At 28.4% G+C, this 18430-nt stretch overlaps 1 protein-coding gene across 1 annotated transcript; it reads left to right on the plus strand.

The window, feature by feature from the left end:
- Nucleotides 1-2139: 2139 nt before the first annotated feature.
- Nucleotides 2140-2922, plus strand: LOC111619121 (zinc finger MYM-type protein 6-like). Its single transcript, XM_023360784.1, has one exon. The coding sequence runs from the start codon at nucleotides 2146-2148 to the stop codon at nucleotides 2920-2922; it is 777 nt and encodes a 258-aa protein (XP_023216552.1). The 5' UTR covers nucleotides 2140-2145.
- Nucleotides 2923-18430: the final 15508 nt, after the last annotated feature.

Genomic DNA, 18430 nt, shown 5'->3' on the forward strand with positions numbered 1-18430 from the left:
TTTTTTTTTTTTTTTGACGGGGGGGTCAAATATCGTCGTCTCCATTTAACCCGTAATTTTTCTAGTTTTAAATTTTAATATGTAATTTCTAAAAGAATCGAAATGATTTATTAATAAATTCTTCGGATTTTTGTTTTTCGACTTCATAAAATTTGCATTATTTACGTCAAACGAATGCGCACCTATTTCTGTACTTATCGAATTCCGGTCGATAATTTTAAAGGAAAAAAATAAATAAAATTTAATTTATAAAATAAATGTTAAATTTAATAATAAATTATAAACCATTCGCTCGATTTTCAGCTTACAAATTAAATTAATTTTTATTATTTATTGACTATGCATTAAAAAAAAAAGATATTTAAATTTTCATTCTCGTTTTATAATAAATATATTAAATATTTATAATATACCGTATATAATATATATTATAAAACACTTACTTTTACTATTTTATATAGGAATTTGGAATCGAGAACTCGTCTAATGTCTAATAGTCCATTCTTTCCCTTTTAATTTTTTACTCTTTGAATAATTTAATATCTATAATTCTTGGTTTAAAATTATATAATAAATATATATATTTAATATACGATTTATAATTGCGTTTATTTACTTATTATTAATTTTATTATTATTTTTTTAAAGCATAGATTCCTATAGTGATTATATAATTTAACTTCTCGATTTCGGAAGCCATCGACTCGATGTCTAACGATCAATCCTCCTCTTTTTTAATTTCTTTTTTCTGTTTAAATCGACAGACTTCTGAAATTTCACCTTCGTCGTGTCTAGTTTACAGATGACTCCGTCATTAACCTTTTACAAGTTACTGGTGGATAAGAAAAGAAAAATTTACTTCTTTTACTTTATATTGACATTCGGATCGATAACTTAAATTTATAGTTCTTTGAATCATTAAAATGATGTCCAGGCGAGATTCACTTTGTTATTAAACACGAATACAAATCCGATATTTTTTCGTTTCAAATTAATTATTTTCAAATTTTCTTCTGGATAAATTTTTATTAAAATGAACTTTTCGACCCACGTAAAACGAAGAAAATAAATAAATAAATAAACGAATCTTAGAAGGTTTCTGTTATTTGCCATTTAGTGTAAACACATTTATTTATTTAGTTAAATTCATTTTTTTTTTTTTAAATCATTATTCTCTTTTTCTCCTGCAAATGGTAAATGCCATTTGCAGGAGAAAAAGAGAATAATGATTTATAAAGATTTACTTAAATTGTAAATATGACTTTACTTTCCGCCATATTTGTGGTTATAGGAATTTGAAAAAGAAGCGTGACGATTTCAAACTGTTGCTTTTGTGCATGCGCAAAAATTGTTTTTTTTTAAATTCATTTTTTTAAAGCTTAAATTCGTCAATTTTTCTTATTTTCTTTTAAGATTAAACGACTTAAATTGAATTTTCACTGTAAAGAATGTCATCGATACTCTAGGGAATATATCGATCAAATATACGCTGGCTCTCGCTCTAGTTATTAACTTTCTTATATACAAAATTTAACCGGTCGATAATATATTTTAATATTTCTTAAATTTAAAATATTATTTTGACACGAAATAAATTATTAATGTAATAGTATCATTTTTAATAAAAAAAAATATATTATCTGGTATTATGTTTACTTTAACGGACGTCGTACGTCGCCACTATCGATGCTTTACGTGGCGGTAGTTAGTCGGGAGCCGCTCGTACGACGAGGATTTCATTCGAGTGTAGAGTGTTGCAGTTTGTCGATGCGTGTTTGCATTAGCGATCCGAAAGACTTAAGGTTCTTAAATGACGACGATGAGAAAGGTATTTTTCATTTATATATTTTCCACCGAATCGATCGAATTGTTTATCTTATTAAAATACACGCGGTAACTTACGTATGCGTGTGTGTAATATAAGCGGTGGAAGTTACGTTTAGTTAACTTTTCTATATATCGTGTATGAACAAATTATCTAAAAGTAACATCCACTTTTCTGCAATTATAAATTTTACGGATTTTTAAAAAAAATTTTTCAAACTTTTAACTTATTTTTATTTAATCATTTTTAAATGATTTTAAAATTTATGCGTAATTCATTTTATAAAAAAAAAAAAAAAAAAACATTTCAGCAATGATGCTATGAAGCCGGCGAAAATGAAAGACCACTTGGAAAGGATCCATTCTGACAAGAAAAACAAAGATTTTGAGTATTTCAAAATACTAAAAGAGAAATTGAGAGTTCGGCCAAATTTGAATACATATTTGAAGTCATCCGCTAGTGTTGATAGAGAAGGAGGACTGAAGACATCCTACAGCATCTCTCTTAATATTGCAAAGAAAGGCAAACCGTATACTATTGGTGAAGAGATTATAATACCAGCTATAAAAGATGTAATTGAAAATGTTATGAAGAAAGACTCCCAACTAGTTTTAAAATGCATACCATTAAGTGCCAATACTGTGCAACGACGTATCGAGGAAATGGCCGATGATGTGGAAAGAACTTTGACCTCTGAGCTCCAGCATTGTAAGTTTGCTATTCAACTTGACGAATCAACTTTCGGAAGTTCAAATCTTCTCATGGCTTATGTTAGATTTCATAGTCCATCCCTGAATGACACTGTTGATGAATTTCTATTTGCTAAATATCTTGAAACTGATTCAAAAGGTGAGACAATTTTTTTATGTTTGCAAGATTATTTGAACAAGCACAACATTCCTTTCGGGAATATTACCGCAGTAGCTACTGACGGTGCACCTGCTATGGTAGGCCGTTACAGAGGATTTTTCGTCTTTCTGAAGAAAAAGGTTCCCAAAGTACATACTGTTCACTGTGTCCTACACAGGCAGCATCTTGTAGCCAAAAAACTGAGTGGCGAACTTCATGATACTCTAAAAGTGNATATAAAATTTTAAGAAAATTAATTTAAATAATTAATAATTGAATTAAAAACTTTTATTTAATATAATCTTCGAGTAGCCGCAGTTTTTATTTTTCTTTTAACGTTGTTAAATTTAATTTCTTTTGATATTGTCAAAGCTAACAATTTAGAAAGGAAAAGTAAGCAGTCGAAAGGAAAATATAAAACGAAGAAAAAGAAAGGAAAAAATTAGAAATGCAAACATTTTTTTTTTCTTTCTCTTCAGTTTTCTATCTGTTAAATGATAATGTTAGAGTTATTACTTTACATACTGAATAAAATCATCTTTATATTTGAAATTGTGACAGTACAATTTCGAAAAAATACAAATTTATCTTGGTGTTATGATGCGTATCTTCAAATAAAGTAATGTATATTTATAATACTAGCAAAATATTTTCCTAATTCTATTTTTCCCCAAAGAGCATCATATTTTCTTAATATCTATATATATAGAAAGTATCAAAACGTTCTTAAAAAATTATGTATATTGTATACTTAAAAAAAATACAAATACGTATTTATATTTTAATAATTTTATACTTTAATCTTCTTCAAAAAGTCGGCACTTCTTTTTTTACGTCTTTATGTGTAGGAATGCACATGCGATTTTCTATAGTGCGACAGAATTGCATAGGTGCGTATGCATAAAATGAGTCTGTTTGCATGTTTTTAATTAATCGCTGCGATTATTTATTTTTTTAAATCCTACGTGCGATTCGTATTTCATTTTTTGCGACAGAAAATTTCGCCTTCATTCCTAGACTAAGGAAAAGTAACTTTTTATTATGTAAAGAGCTATAAAATAATATTTTTCAAATGTTATTTTATAGTACGAGCATTTAAATTTAAAATTATAATAAAATTTAATACGAAAAAAAATTCATTTTCTAACTAAGGACCCGTGCAAAATTTATAAAATCTTTTTAATTTAACGTAAGATCAATCCGTTACTTTTATATTATCCCGATTATTCTTTCCAGTAAAGAATTAAATCTGTAAGAGTCTGTAATTTAAAAAAGAAAAATTTAAAACCATTAAAAATTAATTCTACTTTTCGATTAATGTAGAAAATATTCAATTAGATCAAGTATTTTTTTCTCTCTAATTACTTATATAAATTATAAATAATTAAAATTCTTAAGTTAGGATAATACGGAAACGTTTCGCTTCATTAAAATTCTTTCTCTTCTCTTAAAATATAAGATATATATGAGATTTGTCGAGCGAAACGAATCTTAAATCTTTACAATTCGACTAATATATTCTTTTTAGCATGGAATAATTGGCATAAAATTTTAAGAATTGTTTGTGTAACATTAGATGGCTTTTTGTGATTCTGTAATTCATTTATACGTTGACAAATATTAAGTTTTGTAGAAATAAATTGAATTTAATGGTAATACAGTAAATAAATGATTATTTATTACAGATAAAATCGAATCTATATTATTAACGATTTGTTTGTCTTTCTCTCGATTAATGGAGTGTTGTAGTAATCACTCGGAACCACTTAAAAATTTATCCATACCGCTGCTGATTTTTATTTACTTTAAGGTTATTTATGAGTCGAATAGTTAAACAAGCGATTTAACATAAAAAACAAAACAAAATTTTAGCTTTAAACAACACCGATAACCTACTTATAAAGATGACATTTAAAAGGTAAGTATATATACTTTTAAATAAACGATGGTATAATTAATATAATAACCGAATATTAAAAAATAATAATAATAAATTTAATGTACTGGCACATCTGGTTATAATTCATAGATACGTAAAGCGATATCTATATTTATCCAGTTGATGTCATTTTAGTGATTACAGTGTAACAGGAGTACCTATTTAGTTATTATATATATGAGAAATGAATGTTAAAATTACGGTTGAAAGTGTAATTTCTTAAATTTATGGGTAAAAGGAGATTTTTAATACGGGTTATGTGTTTTTTTGGTTGTTGTTTTGTATATAAGAAGTGTTGTAGTGCAGTGGCTTTCAATCGTTTTTGGTTATGCCAAGAAATAAATTACACGCTCCCCAAATTAAAATTACATTAAAAAAATAAATATATAAAATTATATCTCTCTGTGAAGGTGCATTTTTTCGATATTTTCTAAATATTTAGTATTTAAAAATATAAAAGAAAAAAAACTTACGGTATTTAAATAACTTAGTGCGAAGAATGTGCTTGACAGAGTTTCATTTATTCGAAAAATCTTGGTTGAATTACTTATGACACGAGAAATTCTTAGATAGACTTCAGTTTATTTTATTTTTTCGTTTTAAACTCAACTACAGCAGAGAAAAGGTCACTTCACAAAGATATGTTGAACTAAAAGGGAGGAGCAAGTTTGGATATTCATTGTTTTAGTAGGATCCAACAATTGTATATATATATATATATTTTTTTTTTCTCTAGAAAAGATGCTCTCAAATTTGTATCTTCTCTCATTTCAGTCGGAGGCTGTTCTTGAAATTTGATTGGCGGATGCTCCGAGTTTAAGTGTTTATTGAATGGATTCGATATCCATTTAAATTCTTTCTGTGAGAGATTTTCAAACTGATTAGGAAATTCTGCTTCTAAATTCTTCAAGTATGTATGAATAAGACATTTCTCATCTGCCATAGTTATTTCATTTTCTGCTATAAAATCATTCATAGATGGAAACGTCTCTAAATTTTAAATTTCAAAATTCTTTCTACACGGGATGAGTTTTTTTTCTAAAGGTTGTAAATTTCTCGCTCGTAGTTAAAAAAACATCGCCTTTGCCACGAAGCGACAAATTAAATGTTTACTTTTTCAAATGTATCAAGTAGGGTAGCGTACAATCAGTAACCACTTCTGTTTGTAAAAAAAGAAAACTTGCAAACTTTAAACTTTTTCTTTATTCGATAAAGAAAATTGAGTTCGACTTTAAGCTCGATGATTCTCTGTAGTATTTTGCCTCGTGATAATCGGCGCACCTCTGTGTGATACAAAAGTGTATCGTGTTTGCCTGCTTGTCTCAGCGTAAAAGTATTCCAAAGATTCCACTTGTTAATGACTTAGATTTTATGTAATTAACAACAAAATTGTCATCTTGTAGTAAGTGATGTACTGTTACTGTAATTTCTTTGCTGAAATTGCTTGCCTATGAATAATGCAATGAATAAATTTAACACGAAGTACTATTTCAGTTACTTTATCTCTAAATCCTTTTTTCACTTTTATCGTAGCAGCTGCACAGTCTGATATTATATTTGTGCAATTACTCCGAGAGAATTTGTTGTCACGAAAAAAATTATTTATTTCAGAAAATATTTCTTCTTCTATACATCTCCTTTTAGGTGGATGACAGAAAAGCATTTCTTCGTGTAATTCGTCATTAATAAAATATCTAACAAAAACAAGAAGCTGAGTCATATTACGGAGAACCCACACTCTCATCCAGTTGCGAAGCAAATTTTCTTCACATTTATTTATTCTAATAACTACTTTTTCATATCTTCAGCTATCGTCTCTATGCGCCTTGCAATAATATTATCTGACAAAGGATTTGTTTTTAATTTCCCAGAATGTTTCTTTTCGTAAATGATGTCAATCATATTTACCGCAAGAGGAAAAAAGAAGCGTTTCACCAACGGACTGAGGATTATTCTCTTTTGATATTAAGTAACTTCAAAAGCTTTCAAATATTTTTTCTTTAAGATTGGTGTGTTCTTCAAACTTTTAGATTAATCATCGCAGATTTTCAGAAAATACTGAAAAAATCCTGTTGGCTTTTCGCAGGCTCAGAATATGCTTGGATTTTTAATGTCTTTCTAATTTGATGGGCTTCGTGTTGTCGTGACAAAATATTTTAAGGACGGAGGTTCACTATTAATACGAGTGTATGTAATTTAATGTTTCACGTAATCATTTTGAAAATATCTAACTTTCTAATATACTTTAGGTTTTTTGACTGGTGGTGTTATTTGTACAATGTCATCAGAGACCGAAATATAAGCATTTTCTTCTTTTCCAGAAGTATCCGTTTGTGTGTTTTCTTGTTCTCCAATAGCAGTAATAAGCATATTGTTATTTGGTTCGTCCAAAGTTTCCGAATTTTTCCTTTTCTGCTATTGAAGCACAAAAGAAAAAAAGAAAACTGGCTATAATTTATCAACAAACTAACGCAAATTACGATTTGTTGCTAACTGGCTGGGATGACCGAGTGTTACCATATGCCCTCTGGAATTCTTTAATTCACTAAAATAATTTCGATCATTGTTCATACTTCTAACGAAAATATTTAATCATTTTTTTTAAATTAATCTTTCGTTAATTGTATAAAATATTAAGAAACGAATAAAAAAATTTTCTTGAAATTGGCTGTGCACCCCTTGTAGCGTGACGCACTCCCAGGGGTGCAAAAACCCCTGAAAACCACTGGTGAACGAGCAACACGGATATGTGAAAAAAAAGAAGGAAAAAACATTTTTAAATCTGGTTTTTGTTTGTTACTTTACCGTGTGATACCGTAATCGGTGCGTTTAATTACTTAGAATTTATTTCTATAATTTTTTTTATATTTTTAAGTGTTCACGCTTGTTTAGTTTTTTAATGCGATTTATTTTAACGAATTCTATGAAACTTTTCTGAATTATTTTTTACGTTAAACTTTAAATAAAGTGTTAATTCTATTTTTTAAAAAAAAGTCATAAAATGCTTTATATTTATATGTAAATCTCAACATTTCATTTATTTGCGAGTCAAAAATTGTAAGAATTAATCTACAATTCTAGAAATATATTATATTACACTAGTTTAAAAATATCCATACAATATATTAAGTATTAAATTATCATGAAATGATTTAAATAGCGTATTTTCTAAACTAGATTCTATAAGTTTCGAGTGACGATAATGTAATTAATATTCAGCAATTCGAATTAATAGGAGGAAAATGTTCGTATCACTCATTTGCGTGTGTAACCGCAATAGATTACCTAACATTTTCTAATTTTAGTATTTATTTTCATATACTGTTGAAATCGCGTTATGCTATAGATTACCATTCACAAAATTCTTTCCAATTATATGCCCTACTTACTACGGTATCTGAAACGATCGTTTACCTAAGATAGGGAATTATTAAGAGCACCTTCTTCCCCTTTAGCGAATCGGTAATTTTGACCTTTTCCTATTTATTATCATCACTTGAGTGTAAAGTTTTCTGATAGAAAGTTCTTTTCTCTTCTATCGATGTCCCCAAATTGTAATTAACCTACTTTCTAAAGATGATTAGCGCGCGTGTTACTGCTTAAAATGGCAAAAGATTAATGTTTTCTACAAACTAATTGAAAGTACAGCGAAATGTTTCCAATGTTTTCCGCATTTTCCATCCCTTTTGTCTATATAATTAACGTTTTTTTTATCAATTTAAATAACCGGGCATTTTTCTTTTAATTTAATAATTTTTAATAGTTTTAAAAAAATAAAATAAATAGTTTTCTACAATCGTGTAGTCACGTAAGAAAACTTAACGAAGAAAATTAAGTGTGAATGATTGATCGAACACCTTAAATAACTTTCTAATCACGAAGATAAATGGAAATGCTATTTCATTATGTGTATAAAAACGCAAAGTCCTTTACTTTTATTGAACCGAATGCATCGAAAAACCTACCAGAACTAATTAATGATTAATTCTTTTTAGATTTCTCTTCGTCACTTTCTTCCTTCTCTTACGAATTTCTCTTCGTGCAGTAGCGTTACTTTTAAGAGTAGAAGAAGAAGGGTTTCATTAACGTATTTCTACAGCATATTCTCTTATTCCGTTATACCTTTCCGTTATTTTCCAAAGTATTTTTGACGTAATCTTAATCTTATTAATCGGAATAATGCTTTTCTCTTTTAAAAAGTCCTCGTAACAAGCCGAAATTCTACGATCTTTATGAAAATCTCTGCGAGACAAAATTTAATTCCCCTCTTCACGATTTTCATTTTATGCGGCTTCGATTTCCGTAAAAAGGTTTGCTTTAAAATTTAGCCGCTTGGGCGAAATTTGTCGCCGATGTTCCCTCGATCCGCCATTTTCCGTAGATTTTCTAACGAATTTCGGCAAGAATAAAACGCAATAATTATATTTCACTAACAGAGACGATTACGATCTGCCCGATTGGTCGTCGAGAAGGGGAGGAAAGACGTCGCCCACCCCCATTATTTCACATATTTCGTCAGTTGGAAAAAAACAAGGGTCAAAGATACGTACTGTACCAGCTCTGGACGACCCGTTTGGCCTTTGAAAGCCTTTTCGCCTCTCATCTCAGCCTTCCGAAAAGGCTTCGGTTTCGCCACGCGCTTGACGTCGGAACACGACCGAACCACGCGCGGTTGTGACGAAATTCCTCCTTTTATGACGGCCGAGAGGTGAACGTTGCCGGGATAAATGAAGCTTTTAGGTAGTCTCGTAACCGTAATTCTTCGTGAAAAATTTCGCATAAAATTAATATTTGTTTTTTAGTGATTCGTTTTACGATTTTAAGAAAAAATCGTCGTCCAACGTTCGTCGATTAAAGATTCTTTATGTATACGCTACGCGCCGTATATTTTAAATATTGTAAAATTGGATTGCGCCCGACTGAATTTAAATATTTGAATTTTTTTAAAGGTAATGATTTGTTAGAATTGCTTTTTTTTTAAGAGAAAAAATTTATTTCATTTTTAATGGAACTTAACCGCAATATTGCGATTTTCAATTCTTATTAGGGTAAAGAGGAAAAATCGATATTCAATTCTACAGATTGTCTCGGATATTGTGTCTTCGACTTCTTCACAAAGAGGTTTTAAGATAAGCCGACGATTCTTCGATCGATATTTTATCTCTCGAAGTGATATTAATAAAAATCAGTTAAAAATAATTTGTCTTTAAATCAAACTGTTGGATGTATCCAGATTTAGAAACAATAATTTATTATTTAGATTTAAATTTCGAATACTCTTATTAGTTGTTTCACTGGCGTAATATCGTAGCTAGTTTGGTTATATTTCAATTTTTAAATTTAATGAATGAAACGCGCTCATTGGTCAATTTAAAATAACGTGTATTATTATCGTTGGATTAATTGGTTAGATTTTAAATGAAATGTTCTTATTGGTTTATTTAAATTTTCAAATAGTATTTGAAATTGAATTATTTCGTACCTAGATTATCGTTAGATTCTTTTAAATCCTGTTTAATTTTTTAAAATGATTTAGATAAATTAATTGGTTTTTTTTAATTAGAATTTTAAATGACTAGATTTAATTTTATAATTGAGTTTACGTTGATTTAATAGTAAATGCCAATAGGTAACAATTATTGATCGAGTTTTTGAAAAATATGTACTTACATTCGGTTACTTTTTCATTTTTCTTTTTTAGTGAAGAGAATGACTTCTTATACGCGATGATTATCGACAAATGATCCACTGTTTGAACAGTTTATCCATTATTGGTTAAGTTACTATCGCTAAGAATCTATTATTGACTAAAGCTATTTTTTATTTGACCAAAGTTATTATTTTAGTAGAGATCAAGATACACACACATATATATATAGATCATCTGTATTAATTTTCCCAGCAAAATGATTCGGTAATAAACCGTAATCTGAACTAAATCTTTAAAAAATGTGGACTCGAAATAAATCTTCTTGATGATAAATTCATCAAAACCAAATGGCAGAGGAACGTCGAAGGAAATACATCTGGTATTGCCAATTGAAGAAACAATAATAGCTCTCCTGGACTCGCGGTACAACTACATTTACCCAAAATAACCAATTTTACCAAAGGATCTAACCTTACCAAATCCCCGAAGGACAAGATAAATGCTATCCGATTCCTATAGTTTGATCACTGCAGGATAACAACTAGTTTTACGGATCGCGGGACGAACCAATGAAGGATTTGCTCCTACAAATCCGCGGGAAACAACAACAACAACAACAACAACTTCTCTAAATTATTATATTTAATAATGTCGATACGTTTTAATTTACTCGTAAATCTAAAATAATATCACGTAGCCTAAGTTATAGCAAAAAGAAAAATGTAATAAAGTACTTTTGCAGTTCTTGTTATTTATATTCTCGTATTATCTTCCTCTCTACAATCCTCGGCGATTATACATTATAGATTTAGAAATAGTATCCAAAAAGTTACATCAACTATTCCATTATTGATGCAATATTAATGAGTTAACTTACAACACTATACTCGAACATGATGTTTGCCTGGCAAATCGATATTTCGTTCGTCTACTGTGGTAAAATATACTCGTGTGTGTCTTTTAATATATTGAAAGTGTAGGAAAAATTTATTTATTCTTTGTTTTTTTTAAATATCAAAACAAGTTTTTATCGATTTATAAGGTTACAAATTAACGTCATGAATGATTTTTTTTATGAAAATAAATGATATTATCTTGATTAGAAATGATATTTAGGGAAAAATCTACGATTGTTTTTCGGGAGTAACTTGATTAAGACGGCTGCTACAATAGTTAACATAGTTAATGGAAAAGAAACTTTTTTCTTCTTTTTGGAGGATACTTAATATTAAGTAATGGAATCAGTGTAATTTATGATTAGAAAGTTTCTTGTTTGCGGAATATCTAATGATTTTAAAAACAATTACTATACTTGTATAGTTATTTTAGATGTTCCGAACTTAAAAAAACCAATAGGCATTATAAAGACATTACTATTTTGTTAAAATTACTACCATCGAAAGCACGAAATTGCATTAAAGAAGCCATTTCTCTTATTTAATTTTATCGAAACGGCTCTTTCTTTCGACTGTGCTCTTACACTGATGAAGATTTCAAGTTCTAAAATTCTTCGTCTAGAACTAAATATATATATATATATTCTAGTGAATTGGTGAGCCGGAGCAATAAAATTTTCGAACAGATGAGACGTAAGATGATAATTTATACAAGTTTGACCTTAATGTCCTTTTATGCTCTTTATCTTAAGTAGAAAAATCGAATACGTCATTTATAGCTTATTTATGTTTGATTATAATAGAGTGTTTTACATATTTTTACAATAATTTATATTAAAAAAAATGTTGAACTATAAAAAGTTGATTTCATTCGTAAAAAATACAGTTTATTTATTTTAATTTTTTAGTAATGTAATTATTTTTTTAAAAATTTACAGCTTTTTAATTTTTAAGTTTTAATTATAGTCATGTATTTTTGAATCTTTATGTACTATACTGTACTTATCATACAAAGAGTGAGCATTGTTAGAATGACGTGAAGCATCAGTTTGATAGTATTTCTACGTTTATGTAACGAGAAAGTATCAAATTGACGTCGTTATTGCTATTATTCGTAAACACAAATCTCAATTGTTCTATGGTGTCGATTTATTATTATTATTTTTTAAATTTACGATTGCGATTTGCATTGACGTTTTCGAAATTTTTCTGTACAAAAGCAACAGTTTTTTTTTCTTTCTTTTTCCTGTTCAAAGATACGATTTTCTTTCAATGTTTCGATTGTTTAAACTAACTCAGATATGTTTTTCATTGATTTCTCGTCTGTGTTATAGCCTTGAACGATCACCTATTTTTGTTCTGGAATGACAGAAAAATACGAAAATAAAAATTTTTTTTGGTGGTTTTATAGAAAAAAATGCTTTAAATTACATTTTATTCTATGATTATGTTAAGTCATAAAGAGTGATAGACAGACAGAAGAACATTAAAATTGGACATTACTTATAGTATTTTTAAATAATAAAAAAGTATAGCAATTAAAGAATTTTAAAATGTATTTGCATAGAAATATGAATATTTTAAAATTCGTTTACATATATTAGATGAGAAATTGGATAGAGTTTCGATCATTTTTAACAAATATGTATTGTGTGTTCTGGTTTTGTTGTAATGCCACATAGGTGTTGTTTCTCTAACACTATTACTATAAGCTTCTTAACTGAGGAGGGCTTAAATTTGATAGAAAGCCGAAATACATTTTGATAATTTATAAAGAGAATATTGTTAAATAAAGGCATTTTCATTGTCTCCAATTTGTTTTATTGTCCTCGGATACAATGGCAATCGAAGCATATTATGACAAGATTATCATATTAAAATATATGTAAACTAATTTTAAAATATTTATTAGCCACCCTGTAAATATAATGCAACTTTATCATTTGTCTTATTTATTCTATTTTAGAAATATGAAATTTATTACAAAAATTATTGATGAATTTACAATTATTCCAATGAAAATAATTACTTTAAATTTAAATACCGAAAAATTAAAAACAAGGGAAAAAATATTTGATGAGTGATTAGAGCTTTCCAACCTCCTATAGTCGATTTTCTTTTTTAACGTAAAAGTAGATCTCGAACTACAGATTGAAATTTTTAGAGTCAACATCCTCCGATTCTAAATTATATATACATATATATATATAATAAATAAATATACTGTTTGTTGTATTTAAAAATGAATTTATCGTTTAAAAAGTTTAATAGTTTAAAAATTAACATAGTTTTTTTTTTTAAACTTTCAAAACTATTTTCACAAACTCCATTTTTACAATTAAATTTTCCAGGAAGCAAGAGAAAAAAATCATTTATAAATTCGACCTTTGATAAATTTTCCGTATTTTTTTTTAATTTTATTTTTAAATACGAGAATCAATATATGGAGAATTCCTAACTCTTTTAAAAGTTGTCCTGACGTCTGACTGATGCTCTTTGGAAGCGAAGAAGACAGCTTTTCCAAAAGTGATGAGCATCGCTCGATTTCTCAACATCCATCTGTCATGACCGCTATGCAATTTGACGGGTTTGTTCGATATTCGCAACAGATCCTGAACTTTTTCATTTATTATTTATTTATTTTTTTCCTCTCTCTCTCTCTCTCTCACTTTCGAACATTTAACGCTTCTTTCCTGTCTCACAGTTTTTCTCGAAAATCCATTCATTCTCTTTAAAAAATATTATTTCCTTTAAGAAATCTGTCCGCATACCTTTCTATATTTCTATTAAGATGCTGTCATTTAGATTTTGCACATATATATTTTTTTTTATTGAAGTCTATTTTTAAGCATTAATTAGTAATTTAATTAGTTTCGAAATGGCATTTTCAGTTGTAAAATTCTTTTTCTACGTGAATAATATTGAAAAATATTGTTTAAATTTTGTTGAAAGAAATTTATTCCAGGGCTATTTGATATATATATGAAAGAAAGAAAGATGATCTAAGAAAAGATTATTTTAGGGAATAAAATAAGAGAATTTTGTATGATATGAAATATTTTATAAAGGATTTAAATTTTTTTTTGTTTGTTTTTTTTTGTGATGGAGGTGATGCTGATTTTTCACGAGTTAAAATACTTCTCGATAGGAGTTGATAAATAACTTAGCACAAGGTTAAAGAATTCGCTCGACTCTAAATAATATTTCGGAATTTTCCAATTAAATTTGCTTTTCTTTGATGTTATCTCCCTTTATAATTACGGTATTCAGATAGAAGAGAACACATCATTAATGACAAATAGGAAGAAATTGTAAAGGTGCTCCTCTCTCTCTCTCTCTCGTTCTTTCTTTTACACTCTCGCTCTGTTTCTCACTCACAACCCCCCTACTAGATAAATGAGCTTCTTCCTCGTGTTGCCGAGACAACATCGACGGGTTTAAGTGACGTCTTCATTGTGAAAAGCGAACATAACATCGGGTTGATTGCCACTTAATTGAATTCACGAGCTTTCTCCACGATTTTTTTTTTTTTAATTTTGTGAGTTGTTCTAAGATTTTTAATATTGTTTGCAAATTTATAAGATGAGAATTAATTTGTATTTTTTTTATATATTTGCTTTATAGTTTTCAAAATTTTTGTCTTTCTCTTCCGAATTTCGCGTGAGGTGGTTGAAATGCTCGACGAGTTATGGTATGTGATACAACTTTAATAACCAGGAAAATTATGACGTGCCGATGATTAATTTGTTATTTCTGCGCTTTGGTATTAATCTAATGGCATAAATTAGCACGAAGCGTAATTACGAAGCAACATAGTTTCGCATTTAATATTATATTCGAATAGTTTTATAAGACGAATCGATCGATTTTCGAAATGAGTTACCCAACCGGTAGGTTACCGTTCCCCTAAATCCATTAATACGCATCCCCGCGTGCCAGAGAAGATTGGGAAGTGTTTTTTTTTTAATTTTAATCAAAAATGATGTTATTTTATTATTCAAAATACGGGTTAGCTGCTTTACGACGTTATCGTGTGTTTTTTTTTTTTTTTTCGTTATTCGAAAAATGTCAACAGGCAGGAAAAATATGAATTTTAATAAACTCGCATCTCGTAACGTTATTGAAAAGACTTTAATATTTTTGAAAATTCGAGGAAAGTATTAAAGAAAAAGTACGTTAAGACTTTCTTCATTGGAAAAATCAAAATGTTTAGTCTTTATTAAGCATTTATTCTCGGAATGTAAGTCGTTAAAAGAACGTTTTCTTCTTGGAAATTGATGCGTTAGACGAATCTTACCTTCACATTAATGCCATTAAGAACAATTTCTTCTTCGAAATAATGCTATTAGGAACATTTTATAATTCGAATTAATGCCATTCCGAACAATTTAATCTACGAAAAGTAATAGGTTAATGTCTTAGGAGTCAATACATTAAAATTATTATATCGGTATCGATATCGACACTTTCCTTCGATGGTATACGTTTTATTTCCTCAAATAAATATTCCTGTATGTTTATATAATAAAACAGAAAAGAAGTATGACACTCGAAAGATAAGAGAAAAACGTAAAGAAATGCTCAGTCAAAGGTTACGGGAAAAGACACAAAGAGAATATGTACTATATGTGATTTTTCTTTAGCCTTTATCTCGCAATGGAACCGCATTCAATTGTTTGTATCATTCTTTGGATGTTTGCCAGGCCGGGCATATGGCAAACAACCATTGTCCGGCGTGTTGCGAGAGTCAATGAAATATCGTGGACAGAGTTTGGCGTAACGACTACTGTATTCGACTACGACCCAAAAGATGCTTGCGTCAGCTTCGACCGCGTACAACCATATAATAATAACTGATGGAAATAGTCATAAACCTCTGATATAGGTGTTAGGAACGATGACGTAAATAAATCCTTTTTTTTTTTTCTTTCTTTCTTTCTTTCTTTGAAAGTCTGTCGGTTTAATTATTCGAAGAATTAAAATATATGTATTTTATGCGATTTCTTTTCATTCTTAGAAACGTCTCGTTCTTCGGATTAATACACCGGGAGTGTTTTATTTTTTAAATTTGTGCTGCGGGGATGTTTTATTTTACAATTTAATGTCGTTAGGTACAGAGCATTTTATACTTCGACGTATCGTTAGGAACGTTTTATTGTTAGAATTACCATCGGGAACATTTGTACTTCAAAAACGTCGTTACAAATAATTTACCTTTTGAATTAATACACTGGGAATGTTTTATTCTTAAATTTAATACACATTTTACAATTTAATATCATTATCCTTCGAATTGATGCTCGTTTAGAAGTCTCATCCTTCGAATCGATACGTCGGGTTAATTTTAATTTACTAATTAGGACCACTAGAAATATTTATTTTTCAATTTAATTCGTTTTAGGAACATTTCGTTCTTTGAACGAATACTTTTACAGACGACTTAACGTTCGAAGTACCTTCTAAACGATGAAATTTTCGCATTAAAAATCTCTCGAATTCTAATTTTTATTAAATATTTTTTAATTTATTACTTTTTTTAATTTCCAAAAAATTTATTAAAGAGTGCGATAAACAATCAAATGTATAATTATGATGTCTGTGTATAAATGTGTTGTAATGTCTGTGTGTAATAGGGGGATTGTGGGGTGGAGTGGGGTGACTACACCCCACAATTCCCCTCTCCAATCTCGAAAAATATGACCAATAAAGGCATTTTTTTTTTAATTTTTAAAAATGTATGAAAATTATTTCGATTTTATTTTGTACTCTTTAAAAAAAAGAATTTCGTGTAAGAAAAAGACGACACTTTTTTGAGTTTTCTGATATTATTTAATATTTTTTAACATGCAATTCTGTCCCAAACGGCCTTTTCGACTGCGTCATTCGTGATATTTTCCAGACTCGATAATTTATTAATAACTCCACAGCGTGCGTTGGGTTGTCTGCTCTAAGAATCTTATAATTTTCAACATAACGATCTTTTCGAGACATTTACGTGGAATTTTCAATTTAATTTCATGTAATATTAATGTTAGAAAATTGCTAACAAATTAAGTAATAGTAATTACATTTATTTGGAAAATAATAAAGTGTAATTTAATTTTATTTTGTTAACACGTGACATCTATGTCCTCGTTATCTGTCTCCGTAGTTTTGAAGTATTTCTGCGGATGTACAGAATGTCAGACGAATTACATAGTATATTATTCATCCGTCTTTGAATACATCTTAGAGATTTTCTTCACATTAAATTATTAATTATTAACTTACTATTGCTTATTTATAAATATTCTCCGGATTTGTTTAATGTTAAATTTTAGTTTCTAACAAATTTTACGTACAGACATACCAACGGACGGTACGAAATATCATTACGGCAGCTCGTAAGTTTTAATAATTCAACAGTATAACAACATTATCGTATTAACTTTTTAGTTTTAATAAATTTTACGTATAGACAACCGAACGGGTGAATTGTTCGGGTTCCTATTTAGCATACAGAAAAGCCGAAAATCTCCGGATGGTCCGAACCTGCGACCAACTACCATTGTTCAGTGGTTTTATCCACTCGGCCACTGCTGGAATCAATTGTTAATTAACTTGTCAACTAAACTTTTATTTCTAACTAATTTTAATGCAAAATAAAATAAAATAATATACAAATAAGAAGTAAAAGTGATGTTAATCGACTACTTAATAAGAGATTGTGATTTTAACAATAATAATTCGAATATTGAATAATTTAATATCATCATCTACGATTTATTAAGTCGACAGTTTTAAATGTTTCGAGATTAAAATCTATTCGATATATATTTACAATTTATAGATTGTGTTTTTGAAATTAAATTATTTAATCATCATTTTTCCTATCGTTATATTTAATAATAATTAATATAAAATGAGAACAATATATTGAATATTCACTTAAAAATTCCATCTTTATTAAAATAATGCGTTATTTCTGACTCTTTAGTAACAGGTATTATTATTATTATTATTATTATTATTATTATTATTTTAGTGTTCTGTATCGATTGTCGATTGTTTGTCCGTAAGATTTCCTATATAATAATGTATAGAATTGTTTATCTGTTTGTCGGTCTGTCTGCAAGATTTTTCAGAATCTATTATCTACAATAGTGTTTGTTCTGAATTGTTCGACTTATCCGTAAGATTTTTATTTTATTTTTTGGAAAATTAAATTGCTTGTTTGTTGAATTCTTCGAAAATATATAATATAATATATATAATAAAAATATATAAAAAGT

Source organism: Centruroides sculpturatus, unplaced genomic scaffold (assembly GCF_000671375.1).
Source record: "Centruroides sculpturatus isolate CEXI.00-Female unplaced genomic scaffold, Cexi_2.0 scaffold87, whole genome shotgun sequence".
Lineage (NCBI taxonomy): Eukaryota > Metazoa > Arthropoda > Arachnida > Scorpiones > Buthidae > Centruroides > Centruroides sculpturatus.